General features: G+C 44.9%; 1 protein-coding gene across 3 annotated transcripts in view; it reads right to left on the bottom strand.

The window, feature by feature from the left end:
• The window catches only part of LOC135264031 (cell adhesion molecule 2-like), a 331728-nt gene that overhangs the window by 25868 nt on the left and 286217 nt on the right, over positions 1-19643 (bottom strand). For all 3 annotated transcript variants that reach the window (XM_064352608.1, XM_064352605.1, XM_064352606.1), the window contains one exon: positions 15976-16113. In XM_064352608.1, coding sequence (XP_064208678.1) covers positions 15976-16113 — 138 coding nt within the window. The remainder of the gene's footprint in view (positions 1-15975; positions 16114-19643) is intronic.

The raw sequence follows: 19643 nt of genomic DNA, 5'->3' as shown, positions 1-19643 counted from the left end.
AATTCGTTTTAGTGGCCATATGTGAAACTTGCTGGGGAAAAACCAGACAAGCAGGAAAAAACTCACTCATTTCCTAAGTTTAACCTAAAAAAAAAGCTGTTAAGTGTCCTCTGGAGATGTTCTGAACATTTCAAATGGCGAACGGAGAGGTAAGATACGGAAATCATAAAGTTATGGAAATAACCACTCAGCACTGAAACTCAGCATGAAAATAACCCCCGGATTCAATCAAAGGCTCCAAAGTCCTCTAAAGGGTTAAACTGATATTCAATCCAACAAAAGAGGAAAGCTTACAGTACAGAGCAATAAAAATACCCCGAAATTCAATCAGAACCACAGAGCCATTTTAAGGCAAAAAAAAAAAAAATCCCTTCATTACAGGATTAATCTATTGAATTCTATTTTACAGGACTCTCTAGTTCTTTATGCATGCGATTCTTATGACGCTTGCTCAGTAGTTACCGGCTTCTTCAGCACGGCACACGGGATTAGCCTCTTCCGTCTCCCCCAAATCGAGGGCTCGTCAGTTACAGCGTGCAGAACGCGTGATACGGACACCGGGAGCACATCGCATTCAGCGTTCGGGCCTGAGCGCTTATCGTACCTCCCCAGACGTTTAGCGAAAACGTTTTTATCCTTCTCAGAAAATCACAGTATTCCCTCTTTCACGATTTAACACATTTCAACACCGCGTTTGTGACACAAATTTCTGATTCCGACAGAAGCGCGGAGGTTGTTATATTGATGCACGTCGGGCTGGGAAGCCAATGAGAAGGAACAGGTACAGGTGAGACGAAGAGTTCCGTTGGAGTCTTTGTGCGGGCACACCTGCTGGCGTGCGTCTTTAACAAACCCGCAAAAGCAACGGGGGATTAAATGCCACAGAAAAGGCCGTTAGAGGCGTTAATCTACGACGACAAATCGGATGAAAGGCCTCGCGAAAGCATCGCAACCCCATCCAGGTGAGCGTTTTCCAATTTCGAGAAAGAAAGAAAGAAAGAGGGAAAGAAAGAGGGAAAGAAATTTTCACTTTTGTGTCTGAAGGTTCCCCCTCTTTCACTCCCGGCACATAAATTACACCCCGCCGTTTCGCTCAAAGCTTTCCGGGGAACTTTTGTGAATTTCAATGAACGGCGGGCTGGGGGGGGGAGGGGGGAGGAGGGGGGAGTGGGGAGGGGGGGGGAGAGGGGGGGGGGTGGAGGAGGGAATAAAGCAGGGAATTTATTCCGGTACTTTACGTGACGCCGGTTCCGCGCAGCGCCGCTGCACATATTTCCTGTGAGAAGTGCCGCGCGGAAGGGAGGAGACATTTCGGCGCGTCTGGATCCCCGAGAAAAGGAACCGCTTTAGAGCGCTGACTACGCTAAAGAGGCTTCAGAGAAAAAAAAAGGGAAGTTAAAAAAGAAGGAAAAAAGAAAAAACCTGGCCGTTTGAAAATGATCACGTGATGAAAAATGGGACCGAGGCTTCCAGCCCGTAACAGGGCCAGAGGAAATGAGTCGTCCGTAGGTTTTATATATTTTATTTTAATTTTTTTGTTCGGTTGGGGCCGGTAGGCTCCATGTTAATTGGCTGTGCGCTGTTCGTTGCGGCTATTATTTCACCGTATTGCAGCCATTAATGACGGACGCCCCACTGAAAGGACGTCCCTTTGATCCTAATCTCCTGAAGCTAATTTGCGATGAGTCGGACGAGACTCCGTGGTTCGGGAGTCGTGTGCTCTGAAAGCCCGTGGGGTGGGGTGGTGGGGGAGTGTGTAGGGCGTGTTGTGAAAGCTGAACTACCCCCCCCCCCCACCCCAGACGCTCATCTCAGCTCCAACACCATAGCAACAGAGCTGTCAATCAAAATCGTCTCGTGGGGGGGGGGGAACCTGCCCGTTCGGCTCAGAGGTGTCTGAGCAAGCAGGATTATCATTCGGAAGACTGGAGAGGCCAGAGGGGAGATGGTGTATCACTTTGGGGAACCTGAGACCCCCCCAGGGGCGTGTTTGAAGGGAAGGAGTGGTGGGGGGGGGGGCGGTGGGGATGAATACAAACGAATAAACAGAGTGCGGGAGCCTGAGGTGAACCCGAGCACCCCTGGGTTCTGAGACGCCATCGCAATGCGATGAGGAGCGGGGTACACTGATGGAGCCTCCATACCCACAGAGCCAAACACACTGCCTCTTCTTTAACCATTCGAAGAGCAGGTTTTTTGGAATGTTTTTTCTGTGTGTTCTAAAACTCCATTGCTGTCAGTTACCAGCAGCGATTGTTACATCAGCATTAGAATGTCCAGTTAAGAACATTCTAATCACATAGAATGTTCTTAACTGGACAGGTCCTTAATCTTAGAAAGGATTAGAGGCCACTCAAGTTTCATACTAGTCCACCTGCACAAGACCTTGCTCTGATAGGCTATACAGTTGACAGGCTTCATTAGAAGTAGGTTGGTTCTATGGAACAGTGCAGAAAGCAAGCTCCGTGGATGTTCTTGAGTAACTGCAGGGTTATATTTTGAAACAAGTTACTGTTGATTTTTCAAATGTAAATCTTTGGAGCTTTGAAGCCTCACAAAGATGGACCCAGCGAGTTCTATTTTTACTTGGGTGAGCTGCCCCAAATATCTAGAAAACTCATCACATTTCAGTAAAATCATCTGAATGGACAAATATTAGTCCAGGTGAATGGAAACATACCTTCATTTAATTTTTGAGTGAACTTCTCCTTTAAGAAGAAATGCATTTGAAAACGGATCTGATTTCAGGTAATTTGATTGCTGTCATCAACCCCCCCCCATACACCCCAAGCCCCATCCCATTCTGTCATATAGCTTCCGCCAATTCCATTATGTATTGTCCCATTATGTGCACTGCAGTGCTCTGGACATGCAGATTTATTTGTTTTTTTAACTCCAGCATTTAGTGGGGTCCCCCCCTACCCCTCCTCTCCATCGTACCTGGGCAGGGAAAGAGAGGGAGGCGAGAGCGGGAGAGAGCGGGCGAGCGGGCTTTACGCGGAGCCAGGAGAACGAGGCTTCAGAACTCGGGCCCGGGCTCCACACAAAAGCCCGCCTCCCCTGCTGAGATAACGCACGCCCGAGAGCCAAGCCGTTTTCCAAGATCCATTTTCAATTTTCTACAAAAAAAATAAAAATACCCTGATCCTAGCCTCTGAAAAAAAGAAAGAGAACTCCGACTAAGGGTAACAAGTGTAGCTCGCTCTGTGTGTGTGTGAGAGAGAGAGAGTTGATATTCATGAAGAAAAACCTTCAAAGATAACCTGTGTACACAGAGATATAAAGATACGACAATGAAATAACCACAACAAAAAGAAAATGCACAGACCCTGGAGGCTCCCAAAGCAGCTGTGGGAGAAAACCTGCGTCCTAATCTCCATCACACACGCCGTCTGCTATAATTATCCTCATAGCAGGACAAGGTCTGGAGCAAACACAGGTGTCTTTAACACTTATAATGTTTTTAAGGGGGGTTTTAAGGGTTTTTAAAGTCTGGGAGCTTTTTTTTTACGTCGAAACGCTTTTCCTGGCGTTCGGAGATAGCCGAAGCCGTGTGCTGGCGCCGCAAAGGGGCGATTAGAGTTCCCCTTTTTTTTTCGGGGATTTCAATGCTCATTTCCACCTCAAACAGCCGGGGTTTGGAACAACCACAGAGACAAAGGTGACAGAGTGATTTGGGGGGGCTGTTCCTCCCCCCCCCCCCCCCCCCGCACCCCCGCCCACTGGTACAGGCGCGCCCGAGAACGCCGAACAGTCTCACGGTCATCTAAGCATCAAAGGGAAATTTTTTAAATTATTATTATTATTATTATTATTAAAATTCAAAACAGACACTCTGTCTAATATCCAGGCTTTAAATGTGAACTCATAAGTAGGTGGCAGAGATGTTTAATTAAGGAAAAGGTGGGCAGGTATTGTTTTTTTAAAAACTTAATGTCAAAAAAGAAAGGTCACCTAGAAATCAGCACCTGTTTACAGATTCAGCAGCCATTCCGACAATGACAAATATGACTGGGAGAACCAATACAAACGAGATCAAATATTAAAATGAACTGTGCATCATTTACTGCATTTTTATTAGGAAACTTCTTAAAATGCCTTTTGAAGCATTGACTGGCTTAGCACATGGCTACACATCTGAAATCTTTTTTGAAAAATCAGATATGGGCCCAAACGAGCACTCCGACCTTGTTCTATACAAGATAGTGTTTTACAAACGGAGCGCGGAAGCTTCCTTTAATTTGGAGTCCCCACGCTACAGAATACCCTACCCACACAGATGAAAGAGGAACTTACTCCAGTGCCTCTGAAGAGCCATCTGAAAACGTACTTCTTTAAGACACCTCTTAGACGATTACACTTTAATCTCTGCTTTCACGTTCCTTTGCTTTTGCCGGTTTCACAATAGACTGACTGTGTTATTTTACCACGTTTTATTCCTTTGTCTTTTAGAATTTGTTTTACAGTCACCTGTTTGGCCTATGCTGTGAAGCTCTTTTTATGAAAGAAGCCATATATACATATAAAGCTCTTATTTTTCAGTTGTACTCCAAGGTCAGGATCCATTTCCCCTACTGCGATAATTTGTCGAAGTGTACCAAACTGGTTACGACTAATTCCGTCACGTGATTCATCGCCGCTCACAGCTCATTGGCTCAGAGCTATAGAGACATCAAAAAGGGCTTCAGCTCAACCACAGCCTGCAAAACATTTTTATTTTTTTTAAACTGAAAGCGGAGGGCCCAGACAAGAAGAAAACACTCATTTACTAGGAGGGAAAAACCGAGTGGACACAAGCGGAAAAAAAAAAATGTCATCTCAAAATGAATGCTTTTTTTTTGTGTGTGTCTTTTTTTCCCTCCCAATTCCCTCAACTGCACGCCTGAGATATTTGGTTTTTGGAAAAAAAAAAAACGTATAATAGATGGAAATGCTTTTACGGTTCTGTTTACAGAAGGGTCTGCTTTGCTCCTCTTAATTTAGCACAATTACACAGTCAGGAAACCTGCGCCCCAGTGCAGCTGGCAGATACGGGCTTGAGTGGCAGACCAGACTGTAGCCAGGGAGGGGGCGGAGACTAAAGAGAAGGCTGTTTTTCTCGTTCACAAGCATTCCCTCTCTCTCTCTCTCTCTCTCTCTCTCTCTCTCAGATTCAGATATATTCTATTGGCATGGAAATGCATGGCACCATGTCGCCAAGGCAAATACATCCATCCCTCCACCCATTATCCAGCCAGCTTATTCCTGGTCAGGGTCAAGGGGGGAGGGGGTGGGGGGTGCTGGAGCCTATCCCAGCATGCATTGGACAAGAGGCAGTAATACATCCACTGGACAGGTTGCCAATCCATCACAGGGCACACAAACCATTCACTCACACACACATACCTACGGCCAGTTAAGAGTTGGTAAATACAGATAACTAAATAAATCAAATAAAACAGCAAACTAATTATCTCTCCTTGTCCTTTTCCATATCTCTTTCTCTCTCTCTCTCCCACTCATCACCCTCCCTCCCACCCTTTCTTTTTCTCAGCGTCACCCTCCTGTCGGTATTAAAGGGTCTGTGTGAGGCCAAGGGACACAGCGAAGACAAAAAAGACACAGATAACAACAATCTTCATACCGCGCTCTGATCTAACAGACTCAAGACGCTCACCCTACCCCATGCGCCTGAGGGACACTATCGGTGCCCAAGCCTCCCAGTGATATTCATTTCACAGAGAGAGACTTACGCGTCCCCAGGCCGCATAGACGAGCGAAGATAAACTGTGGGGGAACAAAAAAACGCAGACGCTAACCGTCTGAAATTTCAATTCGCGTTCGGGCACGCGGCCATGTGTTTTATCCGAGGGCACGTCCCCCTCCGGAGTAAATTCTCATCGATCCGAAAAGGCGCCCGTTCAGAGATAATCAGCTTCCCTGTTAACAGTGCGCCGTAACTAGGGCCAGGAGACGGCGAGGGGCTCGACTGAGCCCGCGGATACGGTTTCCGTGGCTCCCCCTCGTAGATCGATCAGACGAAGGCGTCGTTAGCGTGAGCGTGGGACAGCCACGGCGGTAATATCAAGCGCAGGCCTTTCATCCCGGGCCCCGCCCTTTTCTTTAAAGAAAAATCTGAATCCGATAAGAACAAAAAGTGTGCTTAATGGTCACAACTGCATCGAGTTGGCAGCTCTCACACAACAGAATAGTTGAAATCAAATATCCAGTAAGGCCGCCCTGCAGCCTTACTGGATCTTTTTTTGCAGACACAATCGCCCTGTGAATGTCTGTTGAAGTTTTTCCTATTTTCCATAATAGTTTGCTTCATTAACTTTACATTTTTCCAGACACACACACACACTCACACACACTCGTTCTGATGTTAGGCAAACCTCATCCCTACTTTTTTTTTGACGTCTGACGCACAAAAAGAACGAACAGCCTTTGCGGAGTGGAACACACACACACTGACTGCACTGTTGAGCGGACGGTCCCTGAAATCAGACTCCGAGGGTCTGGGAGGTCATTTTTGAGCGGGAAAAGTAAAGGTCAAAGGTACGCTCGCAGGCTTCTCAGGTGTACGCAAAAACCAACACCGGGGAAATAAATGGCTCCGATTCAGTTTCGGGTCTGACGAGAGGCCCGTCCCTGATGCTAGGCGGCGTCTCGCGGCTGGTCTCTTATTGCCGGCGGTGTGCGCGCTGGCATTTCAAAGAGGTCGGCCGGCCTCGTCACATTAATCACGCTGCCTCTACTGGACGCAGCGTGCCACTGCGGCGCGTCCTCCGCGGCGAGGCGTTCGATGCAGAGAGCGCTTCCTATTCGCTCTCCCCTCACCCGGTGGAAATCTATCTCTCCCTCTCTTTAAAAAAAAAAAAGAAAAAAAAAAAAGAAAAACATTAAGGAGAAGGTCATCTGAGATCGCCACTTGAGCCCGGAGACCTGTTCGGCTTCTCGGAACTTACCGCGATCGCGTGACCAGGGTTCCTGACAAACGGATGACGAAAACCGGTCTCTGGCTGCGGTTACAGTACATCTGCAGTGGACGCCCAGGTGGCTGCTGGGAGATTCTGTTTCTGGAACGTTCTGGCGCTCGCTTCTATCTGGATCAAATTCACAGGAGCCTGAGAGCTGTGACAGTGCGGTCTGTGCAGTCAGAAATGCCAGCTGTTAGATGAATGTTTAAATCAGCATCAAGGCTGCTGGGAAGCTGGTTGCATTTAGCCTAACTGCTGCAAGGCTCCTAAGCCTGTGAAGTGTAGGTTTTTTTTGGAATGCTTTCCAGAATTTTAAGTCAGTGTTCTAGAACTCCATCATTTTCAATCACCCGGACTGGTTGTGACATCAGCATTAGAATGTTCAGTAAAGAACATTCTAATGAAATATCTCACAGCTTAAAGGGCTAAGGTGCAGGTAGAGAGGGATCCCTTGCTTTTGTAAGTCTCCGAAATAAAAAACAGCTATCAAACTGCTACCAAATTAACCAGAGAGGATCATATAGCAAAATAAAATAAAACAAATAACACAGTGAACACAACACTATAGAATCAACTGTACTGTTATTTGAGGATGGGAAATACAACAGATATAATCAAAAAGCATAAAAAATTGAAAGATAAAAAAGAAAATGATAAAGAAAAGAAAATGATAAAATCTGAATTTGTGGCAAAAATGCATGCTGCATAGTTTTGTTGTCTAGTGCATTGTCCTGTATTTACATTCCAGAGGCATCCAGCATAGCGCTTATCCACAATGTCCTTTCAGACAATAAAAAGCCGATTGCCTCTCAGCCTCAATTGTTATTTTGGGAATATCCAGAAGGATATATGTCCACCATGAGGGATATTTGGGGATGGAATGAGACACCTCTTCACTGTTTAGGACTTTGAGCCGCTTGGCTGAAAGGGGCTTTATGAAAAAAAAAAAATATATAAAATTTGTTTTATTTTTTTTTTGAAAGATATGAACCTGAACTAAACATATTCATGGAAGGACGGACCCAGCGGCATTTGCAACATTCGGCAGTCGGGTAAACTGGCACGAAAATGTGCGATCGCAGACACTCCAGCTCTGGAGCTTTGAAGGTCCGCTCGCGTTAACAAATGCACACCCCCCCCCCCCCCACACCCCCCCTCCTCTTTGGAGTGCCCCTGGATCGGCTGTTTTTTTTTTTTTTTTTTGGCAGGCCGGCCAGGATCCGACTTTGATGGGATTTGCGAAGCTCATCCTCTGGACAGGAGCGGGCTTAATGATCTGGCCTTTGATAGTCAGACGGCATCGCGGGGCCGCTGGCTCCGGATCCTCCAGCCCGTAAGCAGAATTAGCACATAGCACAAAAAAAAAAAAAAAAACTAAGAAATTTTTTTTTAAAAGGGCATTCTGTATCTGGTTTAAGAGAAACACGTGTCCTGCAAGCTGATTGCGATTTTTCAGTGTTATTTTCAGTGACCGTGGCATAGCTAAAAAGGGAAAGAAACCCCCCATCCCAACCCAACCCCCCACCCCCACCCCCACCCACAAAAAAAACATGAAAGCCCCTGAAACACTGTCATGCGTTTCCAGTTCTAAACGGCAGGCAGACGCATCAGCTCCACGCAGGGTATGTTTCCTGAGAGGGACCGTCGGTCCGTGTGCAGTAATGGCCGCTCGCGGTGCCGTGCGAGGCAGGGTAAAACCCGTAGGACTCGCGGGAGGGACCGTCGCCCCGCCCGTCCGCCGCGGCCAGGCTGGCGGTTGGCGAGCGCGGCGGTAATCTCGGGGCGTGCTGCTGCAGCGCACGCAGGGGGCGCCAGCGGGGCTCTCATTATCTGGGAAGAGGCAGAAGCAGCTGCTCTAAGCGGCCCTCGCGGGCACGTTCGGCCCCCTGCCCGGCCCCAAAACGACGGGGGAGGGGATGGGGGGGGCGCGGCAGTCACCTGCTTCTGAGAGAACGACCGAGACACCGTTCGGCTCCCGGCCCGGCCCCAAAACGACGGGGGGGAGAGGGGAGGGAGAACGAGGAGGTGGGCGGCCCCAGGGGGGGCGAGTCACCTGCTTACGAAGGAACGACTGAGATTCCGCCACAGCCCATTTCCACGGTTACTGTGGAATTCGCCAGGAGTTCTCGGTTCCAAACACAAAGCGGGTTTGGAAAAACTTGATTTTTTGTCAATGGAAAAGCCCCTGCCATCAATTCTGTTCTTTTGATATAGTTTTATATGTTCAAAATTTTCCATGTTTTTGTTTTGCTTTTGCCATTTTGGTATAACTATATATATTTTTTATTTTTATTTTTTCTTTTGGACCAGTTTATAACTTCAGTCAGTCAGTCGCACACCCAGGATTTTTACTGCTACAGAGTATTTGGAAACCGGGGTGTGGGGTTGCCATGACAAATCATTTTCTCTCCCCCGGTAAATGCAATAAATAAATAAATAAAACAAAATACATTTTCAAAAAATTGAAGGTGGCAAATTTTCATTTAAAACTTCAATCTCCCGAAGAGAGTTGTCTGAAAATGCATGGACGCATATCTGGCCGAAAATGCTATTAAAGGTGCATGTTTTATTGATATCAAAAAGCGCGGATCAGAGGGAGAGCTGGAGATGACATTTTAATAGTAACCGATTGATTCTTTAATATATGTGTTACGTAATACACACGCATGCGATTAATGCCACAGGAGGTACCACCAGAGGCTGCTGGATTTGAACCACACAGAGAGAACTTTTAACCGCATCTATCAGTACACCGGAAAGCCACCATTGCCAAAAGGAGCCAACGCAATCGTTTGAGACTGAATCTGAAGTTCCAGTTTGTTCCAGTTAAACTTCTCTGCCTGTTTCCTCTTTTTTTTTTTGGCCTGCGATACAACTGGGTGAATGGATGAAGAGCAATCTCGAACAAACAACAAACAAACAAAAAAACAAGCAAATGTCTCCAGGTTTGGCCGATGAGTCATTTGTTTTGTTGTCACGGTTTCTCCCTCACTTCCTGCATTGTATGATGACTGCTTTCGTTTGGAAACAGTGGAGACAGCCACACGAGAGACCACGTTGTGTTGTCAAAGCGATGACAGGTGAAAATATGGCTGCCACCACACTGAGTAGGGTAACACTAGCAGGGAAATGAGCGTGTACAAAAAAGAGACTTCTTTCATTTCCCCATATGAGACTCAAGAGATATTACATTCCAATATTACTTCTGTTCCAATCACCTGTGTGTGTGTGTGTGTAAATGTGTGAGTGTGTATGCATGAATGAGAGAAAGAGAAAGAGCGCATGTGTGTGTATAAATGAATGCATGTGAGAGAGTGAGAGGCAATGTGTGTGTGTGTGTGTGTGTGTGTGAGTGAGTGAGTGTGTGAATGAGAGAGAGTATGTTTCTGTGTGTGTGGGCATGCATGCAAGTGAGTGAGTGAGTGAGTGAGTGAATAAGAGTGTGTGTGTGTGTGTGTGGCGGTGTGATGGTGTGGGGGGGTGTAGAGAGTGTGTGATGAGTGTGTGTGTGTGTGTGTGAATGTGAAACAGGCAGTCCCGTGAACAGACAGGATTTTTGCTACGCATGAGGCCATTGCTGAATTCCCTATGCCCTTCTGTTAAGGTGTTATGTATTCACCACCTGTTGGTTTATCGTTTACCTTTCTGTCCTTAAGCTAAACGACCAGCGAGCACTTGCACACATCTCCACATCCTTTACAGCATCTCAAGCAATGCCTCCTCGACTTTCGTTACCACAGCCCGTGCGTACAGACATAGATCTCCCCCAAGGACAAACACTTGCCTCTACCCAGGTGCTACACAGGAATGCTGGCAGTTGTTTGCGGGTTTTCTTTTATATTTCAGTTTCTCAGCTTGTTTTGTACTCTGTGACCATGAGCAAGACCTACAGCCCATTGAACCAGATACAAAGTTCATTCTGCTATAGAAAGAACTGTGGTAGCCACGCTAGACACACACAGTAGGCTGGATGAATCAATGAATTGTTACTTTATGGTATTTTGACTGAAACCCTTTTCTCAATCTTTACAGACAATATGGTGCAGTTTATTATATTAAAGTGGAGCATAATCATAGAGGGTTTAGGCAGAAAATTGGAGATATATTTTCTCCCACTTCACAGGTATGGCTGAAAGCAGATGTTTGGGGGAAAAAAAATAGAATGAAATCAGAAATTATCAGTTGAGGTGATGAAGGGAGTTCAATCAATCACAACGGATAACGCGAGACCGTCCGGAACACAGAAAAGCGTAATTACGAGAATGGGCCATTCAGCTTGTCTCCGATCATCGTCGTTTGCCTGTAATCTGGTGCCAATTTATCACCGTGTCGAGGGTGGTCGTGAAGGATTCCACTGCAAATCTCGGCAAGTTATTTCATGCACTAACGGCTCCATGCTGAAGAAGTACTTTCAAGTGACAGAAAATTTTTCTCCAAGCTAATTTACACCTGACATCTATGGTTCCGATAAAAGAACTGAGCCTTGATGCACGTTGTTTTGCACCGTACGTTTGAAGACTAAAAAAATCTCTAATGCCTTCGTCTTTTGCTAATGTGAATAAATGTCCTTGTATTTCTTTACAAAGTAAGGTACACCTTGTTACCCCTCTCAGTACTTTTCCGGAACCTTCCAGGAAGTCTTCTAAATGTGGTATGACAAAGAATTAGTACAATTTCCCTGAACCAATTTTTTTCTTACTTCCTTTCAATAGACCCTAATATGGGTTCATCTGAGCCCAAAACTACTATTCAGACATGCACAGATAAAGCGTGGCTCTCTGAAAATATTCTGAAGATGAGATTAGTGGGGGGAAGTGAGCATTAAATGGAAATGAAAAAAAAAAAAAGGTAATTTGTTGAGCACAATAAGCCCCCTCCCCCACCTCCCCATACCAAATACAGTCAGAGGCACAGAATATGCAGACCTCTACACCCTAATATCTTTATTTGAATTTTTTTTTAAAAAGCTTCTAGAGCATGATAAATGTCCTCTGAATGCTGTATGTACTACAACCCTGACAGCCTTTGTACGGTGGCATCTGAAACTCTGTCAAAAGTAAAAATACACAGGAATAAGATGTAAGAATTTATATTCCGGTGGTGTTCCCTTTAATTTAGTTTTCTTCCTATCTTTGCAGCGCTTGAACTGCATCAGCTCTCAGTGTAAAAGATGAGTTACTCAATTAAATCATGCTTTTTTTTTTCTTCAGTTGAAGGTCATCTAGCCCTTGAGTGCTCTTACAAGACTACAAAAGAGAAATATTTATTGTACATATGTTTCATATGATCAACAACAGGGCATCTGTTAACCCATACAATCCTTAAAAAAACATTTAAGTCTAAATCTCACTAATGTCAACATAACTCATACTGGATATATGACGGAATACACCGAATACTCCACATATTTATCGGCTGCTGTAATTTCGCTATGTACTTGACAGCACGCGAACGCGCTCGAGGGTATTTACGCACGCCATCGTAACACAGCCTTCGTGTTTTAATATATCGCATTCGAACGCGCACCGCCTGCGTTTCCGTAACGAACAGACCCGAGAATGTCTGTCAGAGCTTCAGTAGCGAGTTGGCCTCCGGCTCCCTCTCGTTCTCTCGTGCTGAGAACAAGGGACGCCGCTCACGCTGTGAGCTAACGGATGACAGGACGCGACGCGACTCACTTGGGGAAACGTGTCTGTTAAGCACATTTCAGGCTGTCAAAATGTGGGGCGGGAGGGGGGCGGGGGAAAAAAAACGCCACAGAGCTCTGCCTTTTCAACACGCTGATCCGCCACACATTTCCGTTCCCATCATGCATTGCTGGCCTTAAAGCGCGTTAACTCTGGCTCTGGATTAGGTTTCTGCGTTGAATGCCGCTTCGAAATCGCATCCTGTACGGTTAGTGGTTATCCTCTCTAGAACATGTGGCAGCAATGGACAGGTGCAAAACAAAAAAAAAGAAAAAAAAAAAAAGAAATGGTAACATGGACAGAGTGTGCTGTATCTGCTCTACTTTCCTGTAGTAATACAAACAGCAACCCAAATATAGCAAAGTACATTTCACATGAAGCCACACGGGCAGATTTTAAAAAAGACCTCTCAATATTTTCTATTCATGTAATCTTTATGGGTTTTGGTAATGCCTGAAGTGGCTACTTCTGGGTGAAATGCCTACCTCCTACACAAATACACACACAATAGAGTATTTTTATAATTGAAATTCCTCTCCTGGAACTGGAAAAGGGAATTGCTTTCGACGGACCTGAGAGCAAGGACCAGAAGCATCTTTTTCTCCACAGTCATGCCTCTTCTGAGATGTACCGTATCCAGTGGATATGCCATAACTTCCACCCTCAGTCTTTGTCTTCAAGTGCTACTGCAGCTATTTAATTAGCAGAAGAGCTGTACCACACTATTTTAAAAAATATATTTTGTTAAAATGAATTTTCTCAAAACTTGTTAGATTATTCAGCTGAAGGACAGTCGTAAACCAATGGACATTATTATTCACGATATTAAATTGCCATTTTAACACCCTGACAGATGACATGACAGCACAAAGCAATAGGCTTCGGGACACAGAAGAGAGCTCTATGAAGAGTAACGAGCTTCTTTTTATGCCTCAACCTGTGCTTTCGCATAAACAATCTCTTAATCGAGAAGGCGTTGCGAAAAAACCCATCGTCGAAAGGTCGCGCTGCTAATTTCCTTATCTTAAGCTCGGCTTCAGACGGACGATTAAGCGGCGCAGATTAAAGAACTTTAGACGAAAAATACAAAAAAAGTTCAAAAAGTAAATTAAGCCAGGTGCACGCGTTCCACGGGGCTAATTCCAATGGCATCGACGCACTCAAATTTCAGCTACGAGCATTCAAACCAATCCAAACGTCCACGGCTACGGTCTTCGGGCTTGATTCCGTCAAACTTTGTCCTTAAGGTTGACTTACGAAAAGCACGTTTTGGTTTTTTTTGTTCACACGCACACTTTAGCAAGTTAATTGATCATTTCTACACTCTCCAAACTATAGGAAGAAGAGATAGGACTCTCTGTCCCTCACTAAACCCTCAGGTAATCGTTTCGGAATTAAGGACAAATGTTGACCGAGTCAGAACCAGAAATCAAATCAAATTAATCCGTTTAGCGCATTTCACTGTGCAAACCTCGAGGCTTGAACCCCAGCTCCACGTCTGTGTACACAGTTAACCAGTTTTTTAAATCATTTTATTTCTGTACATTAACATGCATTTGTATTCATTGCTTACATTGAGTGATTTATTATTTACGGATTTTATTTACTTTGCAGATGCTCTCATCTCGGGTTCCATAAAATATGCACACATTCTCTTTCTCAATTTATATGGCGGGATTCCTTGCTCAAGGGCACTTCGGCTACTGCACCTCGTTTGGGATTTGAACCCGCGGCCCCTCGGTCCAGAAGACCGGCGTTCCAGAAACAGCACTGAACCCATGTCCTTCCCTCTTTGTGAATACACCCTATATGAACTCTAATAAGCAATACACAACATTCATATTTATAGGAGCCCAAAGTAGAGCACTAGGCCCTAGCCTGGGGAATTACTGGTCAGATACAGAGTGCAGGTCCTCTCTGTCTGTTTGGTTGTCAGCTTCAATTTTCCTGCTTTGCTCTGGTTGAAATTCTGAAGGTCAGATTGGGTACAGCACCGTAGTCCTGAACTCAACTCACTTTTGTCAAATTAATTTTGTTCTAGATTATTTCTTCTCCCAAACTGTGTTTGTGAATTTAAAACAAATTAATTTACTTGTAATGTTTACATGATGTTGATCGATGATAGTGGAACGTTGACAAGTTTATTACATTCCAGGCCATAGATATACAGATATAGACACAAATATTTAACCAACTAACATAAGATAACTTGCCTTACTTAAGCTGTGAACAGCAATTGTGAAATCTGTATTTTTAGCATGACAAGATGCTTCAACTGCAAAGTAGAGGAGGTCAAAGGGCATTATTGTGCCACAAAAAAACAAGTCCTACTTCCCCGAGCCACCTATGCCTTCTTGTTCTGATTTTTAAAAAGCTGTTGTCACCCAATCCATTAATCTCCTTAAAAAGTATTCTATCTTCCTAAGGCCACTGTGTGATATGGGCCTGAAACCTAGAGAGGACAAAACAGAAGACTATATCCTGGTTGTTAAATGAATGTCGCAGGACCTAGATCTTTAACCTTTATCTATGCAATTAATTCCAGCCTGAACATGAACAATTTGTTCATTCCCATTTTGGCCAGAACCTTGATTGGATCTCCTAGCTGGACACCATATGCTCCCTTTGCTTTCATCAAACAACTATATATCCGGATAAACATCATGGTGACATTATTTAGGAGAAAATCTGGTTTACCTTCCAGTATGTCAGAAGATCTAAGGTATCATAAATAAATGCTTATTTGTCATTTGAACAAGTAAAGAGTGCGGAACCAGAGACGGTGGGTGGACCACTGGCAGAGAGTCAACAAATCAGGCAAGAGTAACTGATTGATTAGGCCAGAGCAGCAGAACACAGAGAGGGACATACTCTGTTGCTTACTTATTAGCAGTTGATGAGAAAAGTACACTCATTCAAGAAATGACATACCCATTAGGCACATTTGTTACTCAGAAATAAGTACCCTTTCTGGCCATCACTGTCTGAGGGCTATCATCTGAAAGATGGCAAGTTTTACAGGAGAATGAAATATAACGGGCGTGAATAGTGATTTGCAGTTATGACCAACATCTCAACACATTATGCCTGTTTTGCAATTAGATATCAGGGAGCAGACCAAGACCTGGTTTCTGTCAACGTTTGATCTTGAAATTTGACTTGAAAATATTAAAATTTTTCTTCAGAGAAACACCATTTTGGAAAGCAATTTTGGCGATTGCTGAACTTGGCAAAATGCAATTGGGAAGAAGAATAGCTGAACGGAGAATTTAACCCGGGACAAACGTTGGTCCAAACCCAGGCCCGGATGGTTGGGTCTGGCCCCTTACCTTTGACCTCCTTCTCGTTGCGGAACCACCTGATGTCGGCGGCGGGCCTGCTCCCGTACGAGACGCAGGTGAGGGTGATCTCGTCCCCCTCCACGGCGGGTTTCGGAAGCCCGTCGATTTCGGGTTTCTCCGGAACTCCTACGGAGCCCAGAGAAGAAGAAGAAGAAGAAGAAAAAAAAAAACATTTACTGTCAATAAACAAGCAGGTGTTATAACTAACTACATGAATAAAGATGGTTGCCAGTTCAAATCCCAGGATGATGGCACAAGCACTTTTAACCAGAATTGCTTGAATAGAACACATAGCTCAATGGGGTTTTTCCTGGTTAAATAACGGTTAAATAAATAAAGAAACACACCAAAAACACACACTTCATTTTCAGTTCTGTTTTGTGTACACAGGTCTAAGAAAAGTGATAAATTATCTGAAACTCATCCAAGTGTATTCTAAAACTGCATCTCTGTGCAAAATGAAGTTCTTATTCCACCAGATAAAGACTGGTGTCAAGTATAGTACCCTAAAATGCAAACCATGACACCTGACAAAAACTGTGCCTTTTTTTAGCAATCATTGTCCCTAGCCTGACAGCTATCTAAAGTGTTTTATACTAAATACATTTTTAACTTCCATCACTCCCCAAGAGTGGCTGAAGTTTTTACAATTCAGTTTTCTGCCTCGTCTGACAGTAGACAGTTCTCAAATTTGCATCTCCCTAAGATTAACCATCTGGCTACTCAGATACAAGTACTAAAAATGTCTCTCTTAAAATATGCTGACATCTACTCTCAATGGTCACACAATTTGATAAATGTCACTTGATTTGGGTGACTGAGTGGTTTAAGATAATACACATTGAGCTGTGGCTTGCCGTTGGGGTCTGTAACAGAATGCATTGCAACACTGATTTTAAAAAGTCCTGTTTGGAAAAGATATGCTTGGATACATTTTTTAAAACACAATATTAGTTAATCATTTGAGAAAAAAAAAAAACCTATTGCACAAAGCTGACAAATGGTGATGTGCAAAGTGAGTAAAATAATTAGATCATGTCCTTGTTAAACAAACAAGTTTTTAATAAATGGTTTTCCCGAAGGAGGTCTGTGTCGAGACCTTTTGAAAATCCCACAGACAGATTTTCTCTGCTGAAAGTGTAGCATACCTGCTACTAGAGATTAACCCTTCGAAGAGTTTGTTTTTCTGAACTGTTTTTTTTTTCTTTCAAAATTCTAAGTCGTTGTACTGGAACCCCATCGCTTTCAGTTACCAATAGCGACTGTTACATCAGCGTTAGAATGTTCACTCAAGAACATTCTAATCACATATCTGTGACCTCACACCTTGAAGGGTGAATGAAGTTTCTGCCTCCTGCGGTGAGAACACTGACTCTACAGCTGTCACATGCAGCTGGGGGGATGTCATGCCTCCGTACAGGGCGTGCAGCGAAAAGCAGGCTTTGCACTGCGAATGACACGCCGTTCGCACAAAATGCGATTCTTCGCCCGAGCGACGGAGCGCGGGCGGCGTCTTAAACGCTAGACGCCAGTTTACATCACGGCGTCGCGCTTGACTCGCCATGCGGAAAAAGGAACCGCCCCTTCCCCCCGTTTCGCGACGGACGAGAGGCTGGCGTGAAGAGATTTGCCGCGCACTTCGACGGGAGCGAATGATTTGCCGGGAGCCCAAAGCGCTTCGCTTAGCGGCTTTAGCAGTACGAGCGCGTCGATGCCACCTTCTTAATCCCCCCCCCTTTCCCCCCACCCCCCTTCCCCTTCCCTTCCTCATATTCACTTCGCGGAGCTTCTAAGATGCGCTTTCAAAGAGGAGTCAGGGGTGTGAAAGGGTTAACGAGGCGTATCACGACATATTAGATCGACGGGGGGAGGACCGCTAGCCGACGACCAAAACCGCGGCGGAGGCGTTCTCCCGCCCCCGGTTCCGTCCGCTGTTGGCGAGGGAGAGGCGCGTCCCGGAGACAAAGGGGCACGGGTTCGAGCCGTCACGGGCTGACTGACATTCCCTGGGATTCCGACTGAGAAGCAGGAAAAGGAGGAACACTGAGCGTCCGCGCCAGACAGGAAACGCCCTGTTTTTGTTTTTTTCTTCCCCCTCCCCTCCTACCCTGGCCTCTGTCTCCCTGTTGCTCCCCTGGTCGGTAACCATGGAGAATAATTAGTACCCTTTTAAGGTCTTCCTTGGTTTTTCATTAAAGCGTCTGACGGATTCAGGAAGGGGTAGGCGAACCGCCAGGTTTCATCAGCGCGGCGCGAGGGCGGGGCTCGACGGAGACGGGAGCGCGTGGCGATCGATAAAAACATTACTCAGGAAAATTAGATATCGGTTTCCCCTTTGAACGAAGGAAAAGAGATAATGGGTCGGCCATTTGACTCCGTGATTATATCCCTGCTGGAGCAGGAGGCGCAAGAGCCGCGTCACTTTGATCGAGAACAAGCAAAATGGCCGACGACCGAGTTAACTGGTTAAGATGGTCGAGGTCATCTTTAAGCGACTTCCTGTGCGAGCAAGGGGCAGGGCAGCATTGCTGTCATTCCTTATGAATACATGTGCAAGACCAATTACTTCCCTTCTTCTATCTGTTAATTTGTGTTCTGGTTCAATTTCATTCCCTATTAATCTTCCAAAGAAAAGTGAGCGAATAAAAAAAGCCAGCCCATTTTTAGAAGATATGTATTAAGCTAAATAATTTTTCTAAATGACAGTGTAATAATTTCCCCCTGGTGCCAATTTGTAAAGGACATACTGCAAAATGTTCATTGTTAAATCAAATCTGATAGACTACATTGGAGCTCATTTGGACTCTGAGTTGAATTAACACTGAAACTTTAACTGTGTGGAGGATAATAGGCCTGTCAGGCTCAATGAGACACCCGTCTAATGAGGAAAGTTCATTTTTTAAGTGTTTTCCCCACTTCTTTCTCCCGCTAATTTGGAATTCTGAATGGTTCTCACAGCAGCGCTCATTGCTGCAGCCACAGCAGACGGCGGTTGCCTGACTGACCAGCAGGGGTCGCCGGTGAGCAAGAAGACACGGTCATTCCTGATGTGACCTATCTGATAGCATAGCAGCCTTAAACATGGATCCAGTCTTTTCTGCAACAGGGCCCGTCTGTACATAGACATGTATTACAGGGCTATTATTGGGGGGGGGGAGGGGGGTTGGGACCACCCACAACTGGCCACTCAATTCAAACACTGATGCATTCTGTACTGTGCATATACGAGTGATGGGACTTCCAGTCGGGTCGAAACAAAATCAGGCTGAAATGTAAATTGGCTTTGATTGGAGAGAGAGAAAAAAACTTCTTCTTTAGGACCACTGTAATGGGAAATGCGGTGTTTAATATCGTTCAGTCTAATTGCTTCGTGACCGTCGTGAACTGGTTTTAATTTCTTGTTCACTTGCTGACAGAAACAGGGCGGCTAATAGCCCTAATGGGTTATGTCAAATCATTAAAATCAGACGAGCTAATTCGCCAGATAATTAAATTAGGAACAAAAGACGAGGTCATAGTGTTTTCCATTTTCATTTCAATAAAAACAAATGTGGGGTAATGGGGGTAGGCATTAGGTACAGTCTGCTGGCTTTGAAAAATATTTCATAAATCTTGAAAAACATATATTGGTTTTCAGGCGGCCATTTTGAAGCAGC

This window comes from Anguilla rostrata, chromosome 9 (assembly GCF_018555375.3).
Source record: "Anguilla rostrata isolate EN2019 chromosome 9, ASM1855537v3, whole genome shotgun sequence".
Classification (NCBI taxonomy): Eukaryota; Metazoa; Chordata; class Actinopteri; order Anguilliformes; family Anguillidae; genus Anguilla; species Anguilla rostrata.
The sequence above is the reverse complement of the archived record's forward strand: the minus strand, read 5'-3'. Positions and strand labels throughout refer to the sequence as shown.